The 23,785-nt window shown below is 50.9% G+C and overlaps 1 protein-coding gene and 2 non-coding genes across 5 annotated transcripts in view; 1 reads left to right on the top strand and 2 right to left on the bottom strand.

Moving 5' to 3' along the window:
- The window catches only part of KSR1 (kinase suppressor of ras 1), a 162,305-nt gene that overhangs the window by 42,266 nt on the left and 96,254 nt on the right, over positions 1-23,785 (bottom strand). For all 3 annotated transcript variants that reach the window (XM_010815796.4, XM_010815798.4, XM_024980660.2), the window contains exon 3: positions 2,547-2,694. In XM_010815796.4, the coding sequence (XP_010814098.1) occupies positions 2,547-2,694 (148 nt within the window). The remainder of the gene's footprint in view (positions 1-2,546; positions 2,695-23,785) is intronic.
- Positions 1,341-1,464, bottom strand: LOC112442815 (small nucleolar RNA SNORA19). The gene has a single exon (XR_003031107.1). It is a non-coding gene; the product is annotated as a small nucleolar RNA SNORA19 (small nucleolar RNA).
- Positions 7,870-7,942, top strand: TRNAR-CCU (transfer RNA arginine (anticodon CCU)). The gene has a single exon. It is a non-coding gene; the product is annotated as a tRNA-Arg (tRNA).

The following is a 23,785-nucleotide window of genomic DNA, read 5'->3' as shown; positions in this document are numbered from 1 at the left end:
TGTGTATTCCTTATGCTTGCTCCTTTAGAACTGTGGCCAAGACCTACACATGCATGCGTGTTCAGTTGCGCCCGACTCTTTGCAACCCTATGGACTGTAGCCCGCCAGGCTCCTCTGTCTATGGGATTTTCCAGGCAAGAATAATGGAGTGGATTGCCATTTCCTCCTCCAGGAGAACTTCCTGACCCAGGGCTTGAACTCAGCTCTCTTGCTTAGGCAGGCAGATTCTTTACCACTGAGCCACCTGGGAAGCCATGGCCAAGACCTACACTTGAACTTAAATACTGCTCTTGTTGAGGGGATAAAAGAATGAGTTCCATGGATCTATGTGCAAGTCTGCCACCAAAGGAACAAGCCCCCAATTCTTCAAATTGTCTATTTAATCACCATTGCTTTAGCCAGCTCAGGGATATGGCTCTGGTTTTGCACGTGGACACTAGTCAATTGGCAGTGGCTGCTTGACAATGACTCTGGAGTCACTAAGCAGGAAGAGCTCAGGGACTGACCAGTGATGTCTGCTATGGATGAAGGATGGGGAGGTTCAGCACGCATGAGCCTACCCTGTTCACTAGCCACAGGCATAAAGAAACATCCTTTATCACCTTCCTTAAGACCAGAGATGTGAACATTTGCCATCACCCCAAAGGCCTAATACTGAAAAATAGATACTAATATGTGCCAGGCTCTAGACTAAGTAGATGAATTTAACTCATGTAATCCTCCAACAATTCCATGAGAGGAAGTCTTGTTAGTATGTCCATTTTACACATAAGGAAACTAAGGCACACTGAGGTTCAGTAACTAGCCTGCCAGGAGCCATGAAGACTGAATGCAGGACCTGAGGGACAGGGCGATCACAGGTACCACCCAGCAGGTTCACTTGAAGTGTGGCCACTGCTGGGCAGGCCCATCCACCTGCCTGCACCCTGGACTTGGGTGTGGCAGGTCCCTCTTGGAGATGTAGGGCACCACAAACTAAGATGGAATGAGAAAGCACCTGGGAAGGACCCTCCGCCCAAGGCCTGCTCTGGGGCACTATGGGGAAAGCATCTTCTAAGGAAGAAACCTGAGAGCAAAGTCCAGCTCGGGTGTGGGATCCCAGACAACTCATCCAGAGCCTCTGTGCTTCAGCTACAAAGGGAACATATAGCAAGCGCTTCATATATTAGTGATCTTCTGATCCTGGCATTCAGGATGGACAGATAGCAGCCTTAACACACAGAGGTCACCACCACCCAGTGGCCAGAGCCTCCTCAACTCCTTACAACACAGGCATAAAGAGGGCGGACTGACAAGGTCCCCCAGATTCTCAGCTTGGGAGGCAAGTACTTTTGTTTGATGGTTGTCTGAAGGAGACTGACATGGCTAAATTAGTCATGCCGCTAATTTACCTCCAGGGGTTTACTTAGCACATCAGAAATATCTTTTCTCTTAATATAAAGAAAAAGACAGTGAAATGTGCTTGGGCAGCAAGGGCTGAGGCTCGAGTCACAGTTCTGCCACCCACTGCTGTGTGTCCTTGGGTAAGCCCCTTCCCCTCTCTGGGCTCAGTCTCCTTCTCTGTAAAATGCAGAGATAAGAATGCTAACTATGTCCCTGTCCTGTTTACTTCCTGGCACTTGCCAGAGGCCTGATGTGTTGAGGTTTTCCAAATCAAGTAAAACTCTGGACTCTGTGTTCAGAGGAAGACTTGATACAATGGGGCCAGGGAAGAAATTAAGCACCATCTTCTCTGGGGGAAAAAAAAAAATATCAAGCTGAATATAAACCTCAGAGCCTTTCTTAAGCTTCAGGCAGCTGGAGATAAGACAAGAAGCTCAGCTAATTAAAAAATGGAGCTAATTCCATTCATCAGGTTCATTTTAAAGGCTTATCTGTGTGGTCATGGGAGCACTAAGTCTGGGCATTTGAAGCTATTTCCAGGGAAAGATTGAGAAAGCCTGCAAATAAGTTCCTGAGGAACACTATTCATCATGCCAGGATTACACACTTCGCCTGGGGCAACCATGTCCATACTCACAGCTGAAACGTGTACAGTTTCTCTCCGCATGCTTGGCTCAGGCTGAGCCCACACCAGCGCATGCCTTCTGAGCACACAGCCCAGATGGGGATGGAGAGGCAGGGGGAGGGTGGGGAGAGGACTGGGCGGGGACGGGGGCTGGTGAGAAGGAAGCTAGGGAAGGGTCACAGAGCCCTACCTACAGAGGTGTTCCACAGAGGGGAAGTCATGCAGCCCCGCCCAGCAGACCAGCCTGGGGTTGGTAACAATGGCTAAAGCTTTACACTGGCCAGACCAGTGGGAGCTGGGAGCCTTCTGTCTCAGGGAGAGCCTCTGTTTCGAGTGGGGTCCATCACGTACTTTCTGAGCGTGGACTCCAGCCATTCCAAGCCGGCCCAGAGACCCTGGTCACACTGGCCCCACCCAGCCCCTCATCCACCCCAGCAAAAGCCCTGGTGCCCGGGGAACCAGGCCAGGCCTGGGAGAGAAATGCATCATCCAGGCAGAGGGGGAGGGCAAGGCGGCCAACGGGACTGGCCCAACCTACCCAGGCCTGTCACCTTCCGCAGGCAGGTGAGGGCGTACTGCAGGCGGCCACACTCCTCGGCGCTGGCCCCGCAGCGCCGGAGCGTCTCCTTCACCTTGGCCTCGTTCATGTCCAGCAGGGCATCTAGCGTGAGCTCGCGGAGGATCTCCTAGGGAGGCACAAGACAGGCAGAGAACTGGGTGAGCAGTCATCCTCCTCGCAGCCAGGCCCAGCCTCCCGCTGAGTGGCAGGGGCCAGCTGCTGGGGCCGGCCTCCGACCCGCAGCCACCACTTGTCTAAGGACACCAGCAGCCAACCCCGGCCCCCACCTCCAGCATCCCAGAGACAGCAGCTGAAGCCGAGACGCCAGAACTTGGGGATGGGGGCTGGGGAGAAGAGAAGGAAAAAACCAGAAACGTTCTGATGAGAGCATGTTGCCCCTCTGGTCTCTTTATTTATTCCTCTGGACGGGAAAATGATGAATCATGACAACTTTGGAGAATGACAAGTACTTCAGATAAACACGGTTCTTTATAATTTTGCTATATCTGAATCAGACCAGATAGGATTCAAATAAAATTAGCTTCCAAGAAAAGGATTACAAAGAATTAACCCTCACCAGGATCTGTGTTTGGAGAAGGAAATGCAACCCACTCCTGTATTCTTGCCTGGGAAATTCCATGGACCAAAGAGCCTGGTGGGCTACCGTCCATAGGGTCGCGAAGAGTCAGGCAGGACTGAGTGACCGAACATCATCAGCAACAAAGATCTGTGTAGGTCTTTACTACAGGGCCTTATCTGATTCTCAGTTGGACTATTCCAAGGTTTCAAGGTAGTGAAGAGAAGCGAGATGCTTGAAGCATATAAAAGACTCATTCAAACTCTGAAGATCGAGGGGGCCACATAGAGGGAACAAGATGGCCTCGGGGGACAGAGTGGCCCCCCGCTGTCCAGCAAGAAGGGAACCTTAGGTGTGAGGCTACAAAGAAGTGGATTCTGCCAACGAATGACCTAAAAATACTTGGATGTGATTTCTTCTCAAAGCTTCTGGGTAAGAGGCCCACCTGGATGACACCCTGACTTCACCCGGGCAAGATGCTAAGCAGGGAAGCTGGCTGAGTCCTCGGGGACTCTTCCATAAAGTCTTCCTTCTGCAGGACTGTGAGCTAACACATGCGGGATGGTGTAAGCAGCTAAGTTCGTGGTAATTTATTACACAGCAAAGAAAACGAACACAGGGACTTCCCTGGTGTTCCAGCAGTTAAGAATCCTCCTTGCAATGCAGGGGGACGTGGGTTCGATCCCTGGCTGGGGAACTAAGATCCCACATGCCCCAACGAAGCCTGCATGCCACAACTAGAGAGTCCACACACCACAAGGAAAGACCCCAGGTGCCACACTGAGATGCGGAGCAGCCAAACAAACAAACAAATAATAAAACCATTATAGACAGCAAATGTTTGAATCAAGGCCTAACTGACTCCAAAATTTGTGCTCTTTCCTCTCATCAAGGAGAGGGGAAACCCATCCAGCTCTGAGTACTCTGAGCCACATGTCATACACAGCCTGAAGCAGACACATAAAACAATGGCACATATCCCTGGCCTCAAGTGGCTTGTGGAGTGACTGACATGAAAATAAGTTATTACTGGGAATTGCCTGGAAGTCCAGTGGTTAGGACTCTGCTTACACTGCTGAGCCCGGAGTTTGATCTTTGGTTGGAAAACTAAGACCCCACAAGCCACGAAGAGTGGCCGAAAAAAAAAAAAGACGAAAAGAAGTTATTGCAATGCAATACGATATGGACCAGCACAGAGAAAGCTCAAAGAGTTATGGGACCAGTGGAGAGATGGGGCGGGGGAGCAGAGGGGGGAGAAGTTGTTTCCGGATTTTCTATAACAGGGAAAGCCAGACAACCCACATCAAATGATTCATATAAACTTGCAGCTCTTGAGAATCTAAGTTGATTTTCACTGATTTTTATTAGCAAACTGTGTCTAATTTAACACGAGCAATGTTGCGGTCAGTCAATCCATGGTGCTATAAATCTTAGACTCAAGTGTCAAAACAAAACCTGATGAAGATACCAACTATGAGTCATTAGGGCAATGGTCTGGGGACTCTGTGATGCCTGGGGGCTGGGGCCACATCTGAAGCCCGGCATGTGGCCTCTGGTATCTGGCCTTGTCCCCTCTCCCCATCTTTGGTCTTGTGGGAATATTCTTCCATCTCCAGGGTTGTGGAAAAGAAATCTCATGGCTCTTTAGAATGACTCCAAAAATTAGAAATAAACAGATACCCCCAGAGCACCAAGAAGCTCATCAGTGGTTTGGACAAACCCTTGGTGGTGAGAAATCCTTCCAGATGATAAAATGAGAACGTCACAGGAAACCCTTGGTAAGAACAACACAGAGAGCAGGATGCTTAGATAATGGTCCCTGGGCAGAAGCTTTTATTCAATCCATGTGTCTTCTTCTTCAACAATGCCCTTCATCAAAATGCAGTTTTGACATCTGTGCCCCTCATTCCACTGAGAGAAGCCATTTGGCAATGGCTTCATTGGCTTCAAAAGCCATTTGGCAACAAGGAAGACCAAAAGCAAGTGGACGTTGCCCTTCACAACACAGCCCTCCCCCTCTCCCTGGGGTGGCCTCTGTTCTCACCCACACGTGTGCGTTTTCCCAAGGCTGTGATGACTCAGCAGTTCTCTCGAAAGTAGAGATTCCAGTATCTTCTTGATTTGGGGGTGGAGGTGGTATTGATGACGACAAAGACAAGCCTAGGAACCCAATCCCCAATCTGACTACAATGCAAAGGCGGATTTTTTTTTCTTTTATATATGTTTCCTCCCCACCCACTTTAAGTTTCAGTTTCTCCAGCATAATAACTACATTTATTATTACAAACTATTTGCTAGCGCTTTACAAGATGTCCAGGGCTTTGTGTACTGACTCCACTCAAAACAATTCAGCAAGGAGATGCCGCTAAGCCTGTTTTATTGAAGCTCAGTGACCTCACGCTATGCAGCTTAATAAACGGCAGGCGCCACAACCCAAACCCAGGGGTGTCGAGTCCCAAAGCACCTTCAGTTATCCCTCACTGTCACTCATGAACTTGGGCAAAGCAGTTACCCAGGGGAAAATGATTTTTTTTCAAAGTAAATTAAAGGAACTAATTTCTACCTGCTTTCTGAAAAAAAAAAAAAAAACTAAACTAAAACTAAAACCTGTATTGTAAATGGAAGTCCTTTGTCATTGGCAAGTGAAGGAACCCCCTAAATAAGAGAAATAATAGGTTCAAATTCATGGTCTTAAAAAAAAAAAAAAAAGAATGAAAAGAAAAAACTTTCCTTTATAGCTTTGAATGAGCTAGAAGGGTTGTCTCCATCTCTTGAGGCTGCAGGGATCAGTTCATCCCACGGGAATAAGGGAACAGGGTCTGCTTTCCCTTCCCGCTGTGCGCTCTCATCATGCTCCAGTTCAAACCAGGGGCTGGCTAGACAAATTGAGGAGGGGTAGGGTACGGAACCCTTTCCTGGGATAGAAAAGCCAACCCAGGGTCCCGCTTGTACGGGAGCTGCCCAGTATCTCCCAGGACAAGCATCACTTTCTGGGGAGTGAGCTATGTATGTCTTCAGTGAAATGGGAGTGCTCAGCACACCAGCATCACTAGGATTTCTGACTGTTTCTTCTGCTTTCTAATCCCTCCTCCCTGCAAAGTTGGATCATTGAAGTGGGGAGAGGGAACCACCCTGTTCTGCCTAAAAGCTGCAGTCAGTGACACTATCCACCAGTTAGCAGGTTATCTGGTAGAGTTAGGGTCTCAAACACACAAGCCTCAGGATGAGGTTTCAGAAAAAAAAATGAGGTATGTGAGCATGTTGCCCCTTGATCTATCTTTTGATGGAGATAAAAGTACTAGAAGGGGCTTTCCAGGTGGTGCTAGGGGTAAAGAACCTGGCTGCCAATGCAGGAGACACAAAAGACATGGGTTTGAACCCTGGGTCAGGAAGATTCCCTGGAGCAGGGCATGGCAGTACATACAATACATGGCAATACACTCCAGTATTCTTGTCTGGAGAACCCCATGGACAGAAGAGCCTGGCTACATTCCATGAGGTCACACAGAGTCAGACATGACTGAAGCAACTTAGCACGCACGCAGAAGTACTAGAAACGCTTCTCTTGCCTCTTTACTAGACAACAAGAATCTCAAGGACAATGCTTATCAGAAACCCACTCTCGCTCTCTCTGTGTCAGGGGGTGAGGAGAGGCTATGAGAGGGGCTCCATATCATCTTATAAAGAAATCAGAATTTTTATTTTAAAACAGCTGATTTTTATATGGTGACAACTCATGCAAATCTGTGCAGACCAATCACATCAGAGCCCCCAGATGACAGCACAGAAAGCCCAGCAGCAAGGGGCTTGGGCAACACATCAGCGGGTAGCCAGGCCTTCTCAGCCAGGTGCTGCCATGGCTCTGGGACCCCACCATGAAAGCCAAGTGGGCCCTGGCCTTCCAACTCCTATGAGTTTATTCAGAAAGTAATATTAGTCACTTAGTTGTGTCTCTGTGACTCCACAGACTGCAGTCCATCAGGCTTTTCTGTCCGTGGGATTCTCCAGGCAAGGATACTGGAGTGGGCTGCCATCCCCTTCTCCAGGGGACCTTCCCGATCCAGGGATCGAGCCTCGGTCTCCTACGTTGCAGGCAAATTCTTTACTATCTGAGCCACCAGGGACCCAAAGTTAATCCAATTGAGAAGGGACAGTCCATGAGGGAAGTGCGCTGGAACCAGGTGAGCCAGGATACAAAAAAATGCCTCCCCTGGCCTCTGCTGCGCCTCTGGCCAGTCAGGCTGGGCTAGTGGCTGTGCCGGCCCCGGGAGGGGCTCTGACGTCTCCTCCCATCAAGACTCAGGCAATGCCCCCACCAGCAAGCCTCACACGTGGATGTGATCCTCCTACTCAGACACAAGCACAGCCAAGTCTGGGTTAGGAGGCTATTTCGGACCAGGGTAATTCATGTATAGTTGTCCTGCATAATCTCTAAACCGAAAGCAAATTAGGGAATGAGTGTTACCACCTGCTGAAGGTGAACTCACGGGCTCACTGACAACCCAGCAGGCGAAGCCGCCCGGAAATGCTCTCAGGTCTGAGAGGCCCTGAGACTGTGGGAGGGTCTCTCACCCGCCTGGAGGCACGTGAAGATGCCAAGTTGTCTCAAGCTAGGCGTCCAGGCCCTGGAGTTCTGGAGATGACAGGCTGAGGATCCACACTGCTTCAGGAATTAATGTCCATCCCACCCCAGCTTCCGTGTAAAGAAGAAAATATGGGAGGGACTTCCTGGTGGTCCAGTGGCTAAGACTCTGTGCTCCTAATGCAGAGGGCCCAGGTTCGATCCCTGGTCAGGGAACTAGATCCCGCGTGCTGCAACTAAGGCCCGGAGCAGCCAAATAAATAAATAAATACTTCAAAAGAAGAAAAAAATATGAACTAGAAACCAGGAAGGGAAGACGTGTTGTCTGACCCATTGTTGGAGATGCCCCGGTTCCACCCAGCCCCGGGTCAGCACGTGAGCGTGGAGGCGGGCAGCGGGGCTGTGGGACAGGGCACACTGGCTCCCTGCCTCTCTGCCTGTCCCCTCGAGCCACAACTTACTTCTCCCGTAGGTGACATTAAGTTATGCTTTCTGATAATAATTAGAGGGCAGGGCCAGTGGAGCAGGGAGGTGACTCCCAGTCTGTGATCGTGAAACTGCTGGCTGTGTTCTCAGCAGCAGAAGGCAGGGTCGGGCTCGCCCAAGCACGCTGCCCCTCCCCTCCGCAGCTGGCAGCGACTGGTGTCACAGGCCCGGCTGGGTATCAAATGGTGTCCCAGGACTTACCAGCAGCCACGGGGCTGCCTGGGGTCTATACTTAGCAAACGGTGCCGGCTGACATGGAGAGCTGTCCCCCTGGCCATGGCCAGTCAGGCGGGCTGTGGAAACGCCAGGGACTTCACAGACTCCGAGTGGACCACGTGCCACAAGAATCCATGCAGCTCAGGACGTAACTGGGATGAAGATCTGGCCTGAGGGAAGGCCGAGAGGCAAGCCCACACTTGGGGTCTCCTTCTGGCATTGAGTCTAGTCCTGGAGCATAGCACGGACCGGTCACAGTGGTAACCGCCTCAACCAACACATCCAGCACGCATGGTCCATCGACCAAACCTGGATTTCTGGTGGGTGGGCAGACGTGTCCCCAACTGGCTTGGCTGGGGCTTAATTCAAGAGCCGGGATCCTTCACCTCAGATGCTTTTCCAGGAGCTGGTCACAGCAGAGAGGCCAGAGATGGACTCCCAGAGCCCTGTACACCCCTCTGTGGCCGGCGCAGCAGAGACAGAGGAGCAGGGGGTTCTCTAGCAGCCCAGGCGGGGAGCCCACATCTCTCCAGTTGGCAAGGGGGCACCTGACAGATGTTCCTTCCTGCCTTCTCACCACCACTGGTGCCGAGGGAGAAGAAGGGGTGAGACTTGGATAATAATAGCTGGATATTCTAGGAAGCACAGGAGGGGCTGAGGCAGTGAGGGGCCTGGGTGAGGCAGCCTCCTGGGGTTTCCATGGAGATCAGCAAATAGCTTAGGGATACTGGCTTTGTCTCTGAACCATGTCTGGACCTAGTCACTATCCCAGTTCTGGGAAATGAGAAAAAGCCCCTCCTGGGAAAAGTCACCCTGATAGAGAGGGCTTCTCTCCATCACTTCCCAGTGAAAGAGGGGTCAGATTTGGTTGGAACTCTACCAACCTTGGGCCAGTCCCTGCCCCTCTCTGGGCTTTGGTTTCATCATTTATAAAGTGAGTAGGTCCAGTACTCTTGCCTGGAAAATCCCATGGACGGAGGAGCCTGGTAAGCTGCAGTCCATGGGGTCGCTAAGAGTCGGACATGACTGAACGACTTCACTTTGACTTTTCACTTTCATGCATTGGAGGAGGAAATGGCAACCCACTCCAGTGTTCTTGCCTGGAGAATCCCATGGACAGAGGAGCCTGGTGGCCTGCCGTCTATGGGGTCGCACAGAGTCGGACACGACTGAAGCGACTTAATAGCAGCAGCAGCAGGTTTGGCTAGATCAGGTCACTGTCTCTCAACCCTGTCAGCAATCTGGAATCGCCTGGGAGGCTTTAAAAAAGGATCCTGGGACTTCCTTGGCAGTGCAGTGGTTAAAACACCTCATTTCCACTATGGGGGAGTCGGGGTGGGGGCTGGGCATGAGTTCAATTCCTGGTTAGGGAACTAAGATCCCACATGCCAAGCAGCAAAGCAAAAAAAAGAAAAGGATCCTGATAACCGGGCCCCACCTTACATCAACTGAATCGGAACTTCTCGGGGGTGAGAACCATGAGGGCAGACAAGCTGTGGGGCCTTAAGTCTGGCCAAAGTAGTCCAAGGCAGAAAGGTCTAAGAAAGTGGGGCTGGCCAGGGCAGGGCAGCACCCTGGGGGCTTGATCTCCCACCTGTCCCTTCACGAGGCCTCTGATCCTTCAACTCAACCACAGCCCAACCCAAGCTCACAAACATCCCAGGAGATGCACTCTCCTGTACTCTGGTGCCTCCCTCCCTCCCACAAGGCGGGGTGGACGTTTGCAGAGCAGGGAACCTGGCGGACTCTTCAGGGAGTCTGGCCTACACATCAGAACATCTGGGATTGAAAGAGGGCACAGTAGTGGGATAGGGTGTGGAGGTGGAGGGGTGCAGGTCAAAGAGGAGGAGGTGAGAAGGGGGCCAAAACAGGGTGAGCAACGAGCAGTTACTACTCAGCTCTTGGGTGCCAGGCACTCTGTTAAATCAACTATAGAGGCCAGGACAGGTGATCCTCATAAAAGCCTGAGATGGGTGACAAGGCTCAGAGAGGCTAGGCAGCTGGCTCAAGGTCACACAGCCTGTTTGGTGAGGCTGAGACATGGCCATCTCCACCTCTTCATAGTCAGTTGGCTCTGCCTGCACTGGTGCCCACTTCTCTGCTCTATAATGTGGGATCCTTTTCCCAGGGTAGTGTCTTCTTGGCATCACAGGTCCCATCTGGTTTCCAGGCTCCACACTGTGCCCTCCTTCCATGCCAGCTGGGGTGCACTCTGGCTGTGGGGTTAAAAGCAGCTGCAGGAGGCCTCCGGCGGGGGGGGAGGGAGGGCAGTTCTTCTCTCTACAGGACTTCTGAACCCCCTTAGCAGTCCTGCCAGGCCCCTCAGTCCCCCTCCTGCCCTCTGGAGGAGGCGGGTGCTCTCCGAGTCTGCCTGAGACCAAATCTCTAGCTTCCGACAGCATCTGCTCTCACCACGGCCACCACCATCACCCCAGGGGGCTGGCCTCACCCTCCTGGTAGGCCTGTCTTGGGGCTGCCTCCCAGGTCCCATTCTTCCTCCCATAAACCCTAGGCATCTTGCAGGAATTGGCACACTTTTTCTGAACAGGCCATAGAGTATCTTCATCTTTACAGGCCATATGACCTCTGTCACAACTGGTCAACTCTGCTATCAGAGCTCCCAAGCAGCCGCAGACAATATGGAAACACATGGGTGTGGCTGGTGCCAGTAACACCTTAACTATGCACACGGAAACATGAATTTCATTTAATTTTCACACGTCACAAAATTTTTTTTGTTTTCCTTTTCCTACCAGTTACAAACATGAAAACCATTCATAGCTCCACAGGCTGTAGAGAAACCAGTAGCGGGCTGGACTGGGTCCACAGGCTGAAGTGGGTCATTCAGCCACTCAACAAACACACACCAGCTATGCTGGGCCCAGAGGAGAGACAAGGCAGGCCCACATTTTTGTCACCTTTCTCTGTATCTTCAACACACGTTTCCAAAACCAATTCTCCTGCACGCTGTTTGAAAACCGCCGGATACTTCCAGCATTAGAGAAACACACACACACACACCCCATAGGTCTGGGGCTGTGTGCTTTCCCCCATACATACTACTCCCAAGATGGAGAGAGATGGGTGGGCTTCTAGAGCAGGGGGTTCTCTTCCCCCAGGATGCTCCCTGACTGTCGGAAAGAACACAATATTGTCCATTAGACTCCACAGTAAAACGCAAGTCAAAAATTGAATACTCTAAAAGGGGCTCACTGGCTACAAGAAAAAGAACATTCCAAAGTAAGACTGGGGTCAGGGTAGGACAGGGGGTGGGTGTAACACCAGTCAAAAGAATACACGAGCCCCCTTGGGTAGGGCTTCCCCAGTGGCTCAGTGGGAAAGAATCTGCCTGCAATGCTGGAGCTGCAGGGGGATGCAGGTTCAATCCCTGGGTCAGGAAGATCCCCTGGAGAGGGGCAAGGGCATGGCACCCCACTGCAGGATTCTTGCCTGGAAAATCCCATGGACAGAGGAGCCTGGAGGGCTTCAGTCCATGGGGTCGAAAACTGTCGGACACCTGAGTGATTAACACTTCCTTAACTCTTGGGTGATGTTTAGGGAACTGGCAGATGGGGTGGGGGGAGGTCCCTTCTGGCACAAGCAGGGCAGTGTGGAGGGGCCACAGCTGGGGCAGCTGGGGGTCAGTGGTCTGTCGCCATGAGCACCACTCGAGGGCAGCAGCTTCCCCAAGCCTGTAGGCCCTCATGGCATCCCTTGTTGACACAGCAGATGGACGAGCAGGGTGGCAGTGTCCACTGGCCAAGCCAGCAGCCGGGTGAAGAGGAGGGCTTCCAGGGAGAGGGTGAGCATGGGACGGACCATCTCAACAGGGACACTTCTGAGATGGGAAGGGGCAGATGTGAGAGGCTGCCCAGGATGACAGCTCTGGCAAAGTGGGATGCTCAGCGATCCTCAGTAGAGAGTACAGGGAGCAGGGTCTGCTTAGAAATGCACCTCCCCGTGGGCAGCCCCAGCTCTCCAGGGCGTAAAGGCACCAACAGAAACACAGAGGGGTCAGGCATGGCCATTGTCTGTAGCCGGCTGGTCCCCAACATCTCCCCTTCCAGTTCTCCCCTGTGCAAACATACCAATCAAGACAGGGTTCCCAGACAAGTCTACTCCCTCTCCTCCAAACCTGCAGTGTGAGAACTCTGAGTGCAGCCAGTGAGCCCCTTACCCAGCCCCATGCCAGACTGGCTAGCCGGCAAACTCAGGGCCCAGTGATTTCGCTCAGGGCCCTGGCACATGCCCGGCCCCAGCCGTGGAGTCTGACCCTCCTGTGAAGCCAGGAGACAAATCTCAGATCCCTCCCTCCACCAGAGGGGCACATCCCAGTGTTCAGCGCAAAGTCTGTCCTTTGGGGCCATGGGTCAAGGGCTGGGGTGGGGTGGTGGGAGGGATCGGGGATAAGCCGCACTGCAGGAAGTGAGCGCAGAGCTGGAGACCTGAGAGGCAGGCTGCTCCACTCATGACAGAGGCCCATTGTTTCCAAGCTGCCCCATGAGGTCCAAGCAGGAGACTGAGATCTCTTGGGAGACCCTGGAAGGAGGCAGCCCCCTCTCTGTAGTTTTCCAGAAACTCTGTAAACAGCTCCTGGCCCATGGCAGTCACAGAGGACTCAAGCCAAGGAGACCATCGCCAGAGCCATCAGGGGCTGAGGGCAAGAAGGGGCCAATGCGTATTCATGAGGCTGGGAAGACAGGAGAGAAAGTCTTCCTCCGCCAAGATCAAAGGCAGAGGACACTTGAGGGTGTGCTAAGTCACTTCAGTCTGACTGTTCAGTGTCTGACTCTTTGCAGCGCTACGGGCTGTGTAGCCCGCGGGGCTCCTCTGTCCATGGGATTCACTAGGCAAGAATACTGGTGTGAGTTGCCAATGCCCTCCTCCAGGGGAATCTTCCAGACCCAGGGATCAAACTCGTGTCCCTTTTGTCTTCTGCATCGGCAGGTGGGTTCTTTACCACTAGTGCTACCCAGGAACCCCTCAAAGGACCCTTAGAGACATTCTAGTCCAATACTCATTTTACAGAGGAGGAAATAGAGGCCCAGAGAGGGGAGGGGACCTATCTGGGTCACCCAGAACAATAGGATCAAGGCGTTGCCAGTGACTAACACCAGGATTTATCAACCCCTGGTGGGCATTCCTTACCCAGATATAAAGCTTTCATTCCTGCCAACTTTTCTGAGCTGCTCTAAGAAGGTGAGCCAAGAGGAAGACTTCCCTGAGGTCTGCCCTGAGAATCTTTTCCAAAGGTGCTGACCTAAGGGACACCACGCTATGTGCTCAGCTCATGTGTCCAAAGCCCCATGGAATCGGAAGCAGAGGGGTTCTTGGCTAATGGCCTCACCCTGGCAAGTCCCTAAAGTCTTGGTGGCTGAGAAGATGGTAGATGGGCAGAAATCCCTGCTCTTGCTCATCCCGACCCATGCCCACTTTAGTGACACACATTTTTCTTCTTTTTGTAAAGAAGAAGCAAACCCTACATCACCAGCTACAGCCAAACACCCAGGTTCTGAGCTGAGCTCTAAGACCCACCCAGGGCTGTGGCACGTTGATTCTCACCCAGCTTCTTGACCTGCCTCTTTTCACAACCAATCCAATCATCAAATAACAACTCCTTGTACTACAGCCACTCGTGAAGTGGCTTGGGCACGATTGCTTCGTTGTGAAGGAAAGTGGAGTTCAGAGAGATTAGGTTACTCACCTAGGACACAGCAAGTGAGCAATGGAGCCTGGGTTGGACCCTGGTCCGTGTACCTCCAAATCTAGCACACACAGTCTCTACACAGCTTGGCCTCCTCTTATCAGGTTGACCAGAAGCGCTGAGGCAGGGCTGGGCCTGCCCATACAACTCCAGTTTCCTAAGCTCCCAGAGGAAGAAGCTGGCTCAAAACAAGTGTGTGCCCTGTTCAAACCAAAAACACAAATGGGCCCCAAACCATTCACCAGGAGAATGGGGAAAAATCTATTTCAGTCAGTGCCCGATGGGTCCCCACCAGCCACTTCACGGCAAAAAAGAAAGCAAATGAAATCCTATGAAATGGAATGCACATTCTACCCTGATATGCTCATTCTTCCTGAAGTGTTCTATAAGACGGCAAACTGAGGACCCGGAGCCCAGCCAAACACACCCCCTTCCAGGCTCTCATGGAAAGGCCACTTGATCCCAGACCCCAGTGCCTACCTCGCAACCCTTCGGCCGGGGCTGGTCCAGGCTCCGTGCCTCGCGCAGCACCACGGGAGGTGGGGTCCCTGAGCCCCGCGTAGCCTTGGCCGGCACCCAGCTCCATAGGCAATGCATGACGAGGGGCCTGAGTCCAGGGTCCCCGGCAGCCCTGGCCCCTGGTGTGGTGTCCCAGGGAAGGACAAGGTAGGGAGAAGAGTTTCTGTTTTCATGACTGTAGTGAACAGTCACTGCAGCCAAAAATAGTCTGTGCCCGGGCGCTGGGGAGTCAGCACATAGCTCCCGGAGCAGGTGCTGGGTGTAAGACACGCAGGTTCCAGCCGGCCTTGCTGCAGGGGGCCGGGTGTCAGGCAGGGGGCCAGGCACCCAGGGTACCTAGGATACAGGCGGCAGACAGAGAGGTGCTCCCTGCCTCCCAGCCCTCCTCCAAAGATTCCGACTTGAGTCAACAAGGAGCATGATCATCCCCCCTCTTCCAATGAATCATCTGGGGAAGCCCCACCCCTGCGTGAACTCCAACTGCTCCCACTGCCTCTGCGGTTCTCACAGATCTGGGGCTGGGTGGTTTAGACACCCGTGGGAAGAGCTATCAGCTATCAAAACTCAGAACCGTATGCCAAAAAGGATGCACTTGACTATGCGTAGATCGGCAGGGCGGGGAGGTCTAAAGTTATATGGCTGGCTAACAGTGGCTGGTGGGGTTGTGGGGGGACTTTTTTTTTTTCTTTTTTTGAGCTTCTCTGTATCTTCAAATTTTCTTACAATAAACATGGGTCATTAGATTTAGAAAATGTTACTTTTAAAATGAAATTTTTAAAAAGAAAAAATGTTCAGGATCACAGAGGGAATATACAACATGGGCCCATCCATGAGAATATAAAGTGTGTGTTTTGTATGTCTGTGTGTGTGTTGTGACCTTGGCTTTGGAGCCAGACTTCCTGGGTATGAATCCTGGCTCCTCCACTTACCATCTAAATGACCTGGGATAAGTGATGCTGTCAGTTTCTCTATCTCTAGCCTATGGAAGTGTCAGTCGCTCAGTTCTGTCCAACTCTTTGTGACCCTATGCACTGTAGCCCACCAGGCTCCTCTGTCCATGGGATTTCCCAGCCACGAATACTGGAATGGGTTGCCATTCCCTTCTCCAGGAGATCGAACCTGGGTCTCCTGCACTGCAGGCAGATTCTTTACCATCTGAGCCACTAGGGAAGCCTATCTCTATCTTATTTTGGAGATACACGCATTGCCTCTTACTATAGACTAAACATGTGTTCTCCCCAAAATTCATATGTGGAAACTTAATCCCAATGTGATGGTGTTAGTAGGGTCTTTGGGACGTCATTAGTGTAGAGCCCTCAGTTTGGGATTAGTGCCCTTATAAAAAACACTAGAGAGCTGCCTGGTCCCTCCCATCATGTGAAGACACAGCAGAAAATGGTCATCCATGAACCAGGAAGTGGATCCTCACCAGACACAGTGTCTACTGGCACCTTGACCTTAAGACTTCCTGGTCACCAGAACGGTGAGAAATAAATTTCTGTTGTTTATAAGCTGCCAAGCCCACTCTATGTTATTTTTGTTACAGCAGCTGGAATGGAATATAAGACATCTCCCCAGAAGCTTACTGCGAAGACTGAGAGAGACTCTCCACGTAAAGCTCACAGCTCAGTGCCAGGCACATTGGCAACACTTGCGAAACAATCATAGTATAAATTCTCAAATGGATGACATTTAAAAAGAAGAAAAAGAAAAGAAAGATCAACCAACAAAGAATGCCAGCTGAAGGAAAGGTACCAAAATGTTTCCAGAATTTCCTCTTGGTTGTAAGATTATGATGTAAACCATCAATAAACAGTAGTATTGTTTTCTTTAATTTCTATACTTTTCATACTTTGAAAATGGATATTTGTGTAAATTATTGGCTATTAAGAAAAAACAAAAAACACCCTGAAAAGCCAAGAAGCAATCATTACCTCTGTGTAGGGTTACAGAGGACCTATTTTCTTTGCTTTTGTATACTTTCTAAAATAAATATTTTTTATTTTCACAGTGAAGAAAATGAGGTGTTATTAAAAGCAAAACCTGGGACTTCCCTGGTGACGGAGCAACTAAGCATGCGTGCCCCAACTACTGAAGCCCGCGTGCTGGAGCCTGTACTCCACAAGAGAGGCCACTGCAATGAGAAGCCCTCACAGCCCAGTGAGGAGCGGCCCCCACGCACCGCAACTAGAGGAAGCCCAACAAAGGGATGAAGACCAGCGCAGCCAAAAATAAATATTAATTAAAAAAAAAACTGAGGAATAGGCTCACCTATTACATCCTAGATATAAGATCTCTGAGGACTCCCTGCCAGAGTCTAGGCCTTCGATGACACATCTCTGAGCCTGAGGCCCTTCACCTCCTATACTAACAAAGGAGTTCTACTCACTGTTGGGAAAAGCAGGCACAGTGGCACCCAGAGATCCCCCCAGGGGAAAGCCAGGTGAGCCAGCCCCATGGAGAGCCCCTGGTGAGGGTGAGGGTGGGGAGCTGCAGTAGCAACAGTTGGGAGTGAGTGTGTGCTTGTGCATGCTTCTTCTGTCAGCAGGGTGGTCTTTCCTCCAAGACACATTTCCCAAGTGCAGGTGGCATTGATCCTTCAGGCTCACCATCTTTCTGCCAAAGGGCTGAACCAATGACCTAATTTTGGCCAATGGGAGTTCTCTGTCTTATTAGCTCTATGATTGGTTCTGATGTGAGCACATGACTAAAGCCAAGCCAATCAGAGCCTTCCCTGGGATTTTTTACCCACAGTTCTAGGGTAAGAAGCTCTTAGTAGCCAATACTGCTACTCTACTGAAAAAAAGTGAGGCTTAGCTCCTGGTGCCCTTCAAGCCTGCCACGTGGAGTGGGCCTGTCTGAGAAGTGTGCTCTAAAGGCATCATCTGAGCTTCTGCATCCAGACTTCCCTGGACTTTTATTACCTAGGCTGATAAAAGACTATTTTCTTCAAGCCAGCTTGTATTGGAACTTGCTACAGAAAAGTTTTAACTAGTTGTAGGAGAACATAATAGCTTTTACTTAGTAAGGGCTTACTATGTGCCCTGGTACCATGTCATTCTCCACCTATTTATCCATCCATCCATCCACCCATAATCAATAGACAGCTACTGAACAGCCAGGGTGGGCCAGGCACCTTACTCAGCACAGAGGATACAGCAGCGAACAAAATATATAGTCTCTTTCCTTTGGGAGCTTATATTCTATCAAGAGACAATAAAAAAACATATTCAAAAATAACTAAAATACGTAATCGAGATTCGTGAATAAGTGCTAAAAGGAAATAGCATACTGAGACAAAGTGGTGGCTATGGGGGCGGGGGGCGGGGTGTGCATCTAATTTTAGATGGGATAGCTTCTCTGAAGAGCTGACTTCTAAGCTCCCATCAGAGGATGAGAAGGTGCTAGCCATGACAGTATAGAAATTTCCAGACAGAGGAAACAGAATACACAGAGGCCCCGGGCTATGACAGGAAATAACCTGACCTGTCCTAACATGAGGGGACGAGTGAGAAGGGGCAGCAGGAGACACAGAAGGAGGCAGACGCGAATACTCCAGAGCCTTGAAGGCCATGGTGAGGGCTTTGGATTGGATGCTGAGTGCAACAAGATACCAGTGAAGCACCCTACTCAGAAAAGTGAGGGGGTTGTGCTGGGGCTTTAAGAAGAATCATGTAGGAATTCCCTGGTGGTCCAGTGGTGAAGAATCTGCCTTTCAATGCAGAGGACACAGGTTTGATCCCTGGTTGGGGAACTAAGATCCCATATGCCACAGGGAAACTAAGCCCTCAAGTTGCAACACAACTCGAGATGGTGAGCCCATGCACCCCAACTAGAAAGAAGCCTGAGCACCGCAGTGAAGAGCCTGCATGTTGCAGAGCCAACACAGCCAAACAATAAATAAAGAAATATTTTAAAAAGAAGACAAAGGTCCGTATAGTCAAAGCTATGGTTTTTCCAGTAGTCATGTATGGATATGAGAGTTGGATCATAAAGAAGGCTGAGCATCAAAGAAGTGATGCTTTCAAATTTGTGGTCCTGGAGAAGACTCTTGAGAGTCCCTTAGACAGCAAAGAGATCAAACCAGTCAATCCTAAACAAAATCAACCCTGAATATTTATGGGAAGGACTGATGCTAAAGCTGAAGCTCTAATACTTTGGCCACCTGATGCAAAGAGTCGACTCACTGAAAAAAGACCTTGATGCTGGGAAAGATTGAAGGCAAAAGTAGAAGGGGGTGAGATGGTTAAATGGCATCACCGACTCAATGGACATGAATTTGAGCAAACTCCGGGAGACAGTGAAGGAAAGGGAGGCCTGGCATGCTGCAGTCCATAGGGTCACAAAGAATCAGACATGACTTAGTGACTGAACAACAATAAAAAAAAGACGACGAAGAATAAAAATCACTCTTGACTCATGAACAATGAAACGGAGGGAAGGGCAAGACTGATACAAAGAGCAATGTAGGTACTAATGCACAAGTCCATGAAGTAGCAAGGACTAGGGAGGTGGCAGTGGTGAAAAAAGAGACATAGATGGATTGGGGATATATATTTGGAAATAGAGCTAGCGAGATTTGCTAGTCAACTGAATGTCAAGGTGGAGGAAGAAGAAGGAATTAGAAATGACTCCTCAGTTTCTAGTTAGAGCAACCGACAGACTAGTAACAGGCTCAGAAAGGTAAGGGACTTATCCAAGATCACACCATTGGCAAGTGGCAAAGTGAAGCTTATATCTGCCTCCCAGCACCAGGGGCTAGGCTGTCTAATTCCAGGGGTCATGCCCTTAAGCAATCTTGCTTTCTAATTTTGTTGCCTGCTCAAAGGCACAGAGCTGGAAGCAGGAGCCAGTGAAACTTATATGCTGATTTTTTTTAAAAAGGAAGAGCAATGAAAGAAGAGACTTTTTCTTTAAGGTAATTAAAACAGTGTAGTGTTGACACAAGAATTTCCCAATATCTAGCTGGGCAGATCTGTTCTAGAGCAATCTTGCCTTTGAGGCAGTCCCCACAGAAGGCAGGCCTCAGGAGCCAGTGGCCCTGGAGGAAGTGACAGGCACACAGTCTTGCTCAAGTCTGCCTGTTGCCAACGGAAACCAAAGGCAGCTCAGCAACCCCAGGCCTCAGCAGCCCCCAAAGACCTCCCCAGAGACCCCTGCAATTCAACTTTCACTAGCTCAGATCAGAGAGTTCCTGAGACCAAAGAGACCAAAATTTTTGGATAATCTCACTTAGCTGCAGGGGTCATTCATCAAGAACACTTCCTACATGCCAGGAACTGGAGACAGAGCAATGAGCAAGACACCCAGGTCCCGGCCCACGTGGCACTTCCAGTCTCGTCGGGTTTTGCTGGACTTGGTAGCCCAGAAATCTAAAAGATTGAGGAAATGAGCTCACTGTAAAAAATGCTCAACCAGTACAGGCTGAGCAGAGCAGTCATCTCATGATTTTTCAGATATCTAGGAACCAGGTCAACTCTTCTTTTAAGCTTCACTCAAAGCTTAAAAGAGGGCACTTTGGCTCATGATCAAAAAATAAATCACTTCATCCATGGAAGAGGGTGATGTCTGCAAGTCTTGTAAGGACAGGAACTCATGAGCAGTGCCTAGATCAGGACCTGACTCACAACAGGAGCTAAGTGCATGTTCACTGGGCGAGCGCATGCGTGGATGAACAGGCGAAACGTGAGCAGGCATCCTCTGCTCTGCATCCTGCCGTGTTTCATCCTTTCCTCCCTGGGGACCCATCACCATGGTTATTTGGAGATGAGTACATCCCACCACCCTGTAAGCCCCTCAGGGCAGACTGTACTTTGTTCATCAAGGAATCCCCTGCAGTAATGAATCTGGGTACCTGGCACAAGGTAAGTGATCATGGGATGTCAAACAGGTGGTTGGAAAGGAGAGAAAGAAGAAGGAGATTGAGGAAAGGAAAAGGATGGAGGGATGAAAGAAGAGAAAGGAAGAGTGGGGAAGGGGGGAAAGGAAGGCTGGAAAAAAAGAGAAAAGAGACTGAGAGAGAGGAAGAGGGCAGGGGGAGCAGGAAGGGGAGTGGAGAGGGAGGAAGACTGGAAGAAAAAAAGATCAATTCAACCAGGCAACTCATACAGTATCCTTACCCCAGGCCAGGCTATTCTGGGTCAGAGGTCAGAGGACAAAATCTGTCAGGGGAAGGAAGCCTGGCTTTGGAGTCACAAGAATGTGAGTTTGAATCCTGACTTGGTTATCTGCCTGCTGTGTGACGCTAACATGTCACTCAGCGTCTCTGAGCCTGTTTGCTCAGCTATAAAGTAGGGATCCTAGTGTTTCCCCCAACCCCCATCCCAGGGATTAAAGAGGATAGTAGCTATAAAGTGCTCCCTTATAGTTTTCCCTCTTCCTTCTATATCTGGCTTTAGGTCTTCTCCTGACTGGTTGGGTGATGCCCACAGGCCAGTCCACTGGCCAGGGCTCCACTTGCCAGCCACACTGAGCTGGTACTGAGATCAGTGCCAGAGATCTCAACTCCTCTGTATGGAGGCAGCCCTGGGCCCGTAGAACTGACAGCCGGCCCAGATCCCTGCAGGCGGCAGGTTGAGGGTGTGGGCCGCATTCCAAGGATGCTCCCAGCTGCCAATGAGCAAGGCAGTCAGGATGGCGGGGCTCGGGCTTCCAGAGGGAGAGGGTAGGGACGGGAAGAGGGCGGGAGGAGAGGCAGGATTCACGTCTATTAAAGCTGAATCCAGGAGCCATATACCCACTCATTCTTCTGGTCTAATCTTCTACAGCCTCCCGCTCCACACGGCCTACCTCCTGGGGCCCACGGAGCTGCAGCCACTCCCAGCCAGTGGGAAGCCAAGATGGTAGCAGAGGTCAGGCAGCTTTCTTCTCCATCCCCAAGAGAAGACCTGACTTTAGACACGGGGATACAAGGAAAGAGGAAGCGGGAGCCACCACATAAACCCCTTACCGGACCCGCCTGCATCTTCAATTCTGAACACGCCACCAGCAAGAGCTTGTTCAAAGAGCCTGTGGACCGTGACTGCAGCCCTGGAATCCAGCCTCTGCATCCCCCACGCTCGCTGCTAGCACTGGCCCCAGCCAGCGCTTGCCACTTCCTTTAACAACTTCCAACAGGGAAATTGCCAAAGGAAAAAAAAAAATGGCTCCATGCCAGCAGGCTGTGAAATCATTTCCCCAGCTGCAGCCAGAACATGAAGCTGTGATTTTTAGTTTTTAACCTGTACATGAGGAAGAGGGTGGGAGGAGGGTGGAAATAATCACAGTGTGTGACTCTAGATGCCCAGAGAATGGGCCCTGCCTCTACACTCACTCGCCTGCCCACTCCCTCATCTTAACGACCCCCAACCATCCAGATCTGCTCAGGGCAGGCGTTCCTACTCCTCACCAGTAGGGGCACCATCTCACCTTCCACCCCCCCACCCCCCCCACCCCATGAACCCAGCCTCCTCAGTAGGAGGAGTTCTGGGTGTGTGTGTATCAGTCGCTCATGGACTGCAGTCGCTCAGTCATGTCTGACTTTGCAACCCCATGGACTGCAGCCCACCAGGCTCCTCTGTCCATGGGATTCTCCAGGCAAGAATACTGGAGTGGGTGGCCATGCCCTCCTCCAGGGGATCTTCCCGACCCACGTATCGAATCCATGTCTCCCACATTGTGGGCAGATTTTTTTTTACCGTCTGAGCCACCAGGGAAGCCCAACTACCAAGGAAGTCCAGGAGGAGATCTACTTGTCTTCAAACAACCGTAAAGTTCTCTCTCTTCCTCTCTCACATATACACCCTTCCATGATCTCTCAGGTAAAAATCCCAACCCTTACACTCCACGCATGGAGGTTCCCATGAACCAACCCTGTTTCCTCACCTATTCCTTCCAGATCTTTGCAAATTCTTCCTGGAAGGGACAGCACAGCTCTGTTAACCCCAAGGTCTTTGCAGTTTCTGTTCCCTTCCTGCCCATCTAGCTGCCCACTAGCACCCACGGTGAGTTTGCCCACCGGCTCCCACGGATCCCAGGCTGGCTTCCATCCGGGCACTCAGCACCGGCTGTTGACCGTGCCTCTCCCCAGCCTGGGAGCTCCTGGCCCTGGGGAAAGAGCGATTAGAGTCTCGGCTCCCAGCACAGGACCCAGACCTGCACTGCTCCATCACAGCAACAGCCAAGTAGCTATTTATATGAAAATCCAACATGACAGGGGCTTCCCTGGTGGCTCAGACGGTAAAGAATCTGCCTACAATGCGGGAAATTCAGGTTCGATCCCTGGGTCAGGAAGATTCCCTGGAGAAGGGAATGGCAACCCAGTCCAGTATTCTTGCCCGGAGAATTCCATGGACAGAGGAGCTGGCGGGCTACAGTCCATGGGGTTGCAAAGTCAGACGTGACTGAGCGACTTACATACATACCAACATGACAGAATAAAATTTAAATTACGGTTTCTCTATTGCACTATACATATTTCAAGTGCTCCCTGGAGCAGCAGAACACCCCAAGAGACTGAAGAGACAAGTCCCATCACACAAAAACCACATGTGGCTGGTGGTTACCATGGTGCATAGGGCAGAATGGAATGCTTCTAGCATCACAGAAAGTTCTGTTGGATGGTGTCACTCTAGACAAAGGTGTGATGGTTGGGTGAATAGATAAAGGCGTCTCCAGAGCTGCCTGTCTCCAGCATCCGAGGAGAAGGGGTCAGGGGTCACACAGGTCAGAAGGGCCCGAAGCAGGCTCTGGAGCTGGAGAGGGCTGGGGTGTGTCCCTGGTGGGAAAAGAAGGGAGAGTGAAGAGTTCCCTCGTCCACACCAGGACCCCAGGGGAGCCACACTGCCCTGTGGCCACTTCCATGTCCAGCCCCTCTCTTCATACAGCGGAAAGGCGTTCTTTCCTGGAGACTGTATGACCACAAACTGGTGACTGAAATCTTAAAGACAAAGCTGAAATAATGTTTAGATAACTCTAGAAGGACAAACGGCTTCCCAGGTGGCAGTAATGGAAAAGAACATGTCTGCCAATGCAGGAGACCTAAGAGATGTGGGTTCAATCCCTGAATAAGGAGGATTCCTCTGGAAGAGGGCAGAGCAACCCGCTCCAGTATTCTTGCCTGGAGAATCCCATGGACAGAGGAGCCTGGCGGGCTA

Source organism: Bos taurus, chromosome 19 (genome assembly GCF_002263795.3).
Source record: "Bos taurus isolate L1 Dominette 01449 registration number 42190680 breed Hereford chromosome 19, ARS-UCD2.0, whole genome shotgun sequence".
Classification (NCBI taxonomy): domain Eukaryota; kingdom Metazoa; phylum Chordata; class Mammalia; order Artiodactyla; family Bovidae; genus Bos; species Bos taurus.
The sequence above is the reverse complement of the archived record's forward strand: the minus strand, read 5'-3'. Positions and strand labels throughout refer to the sequence as shown.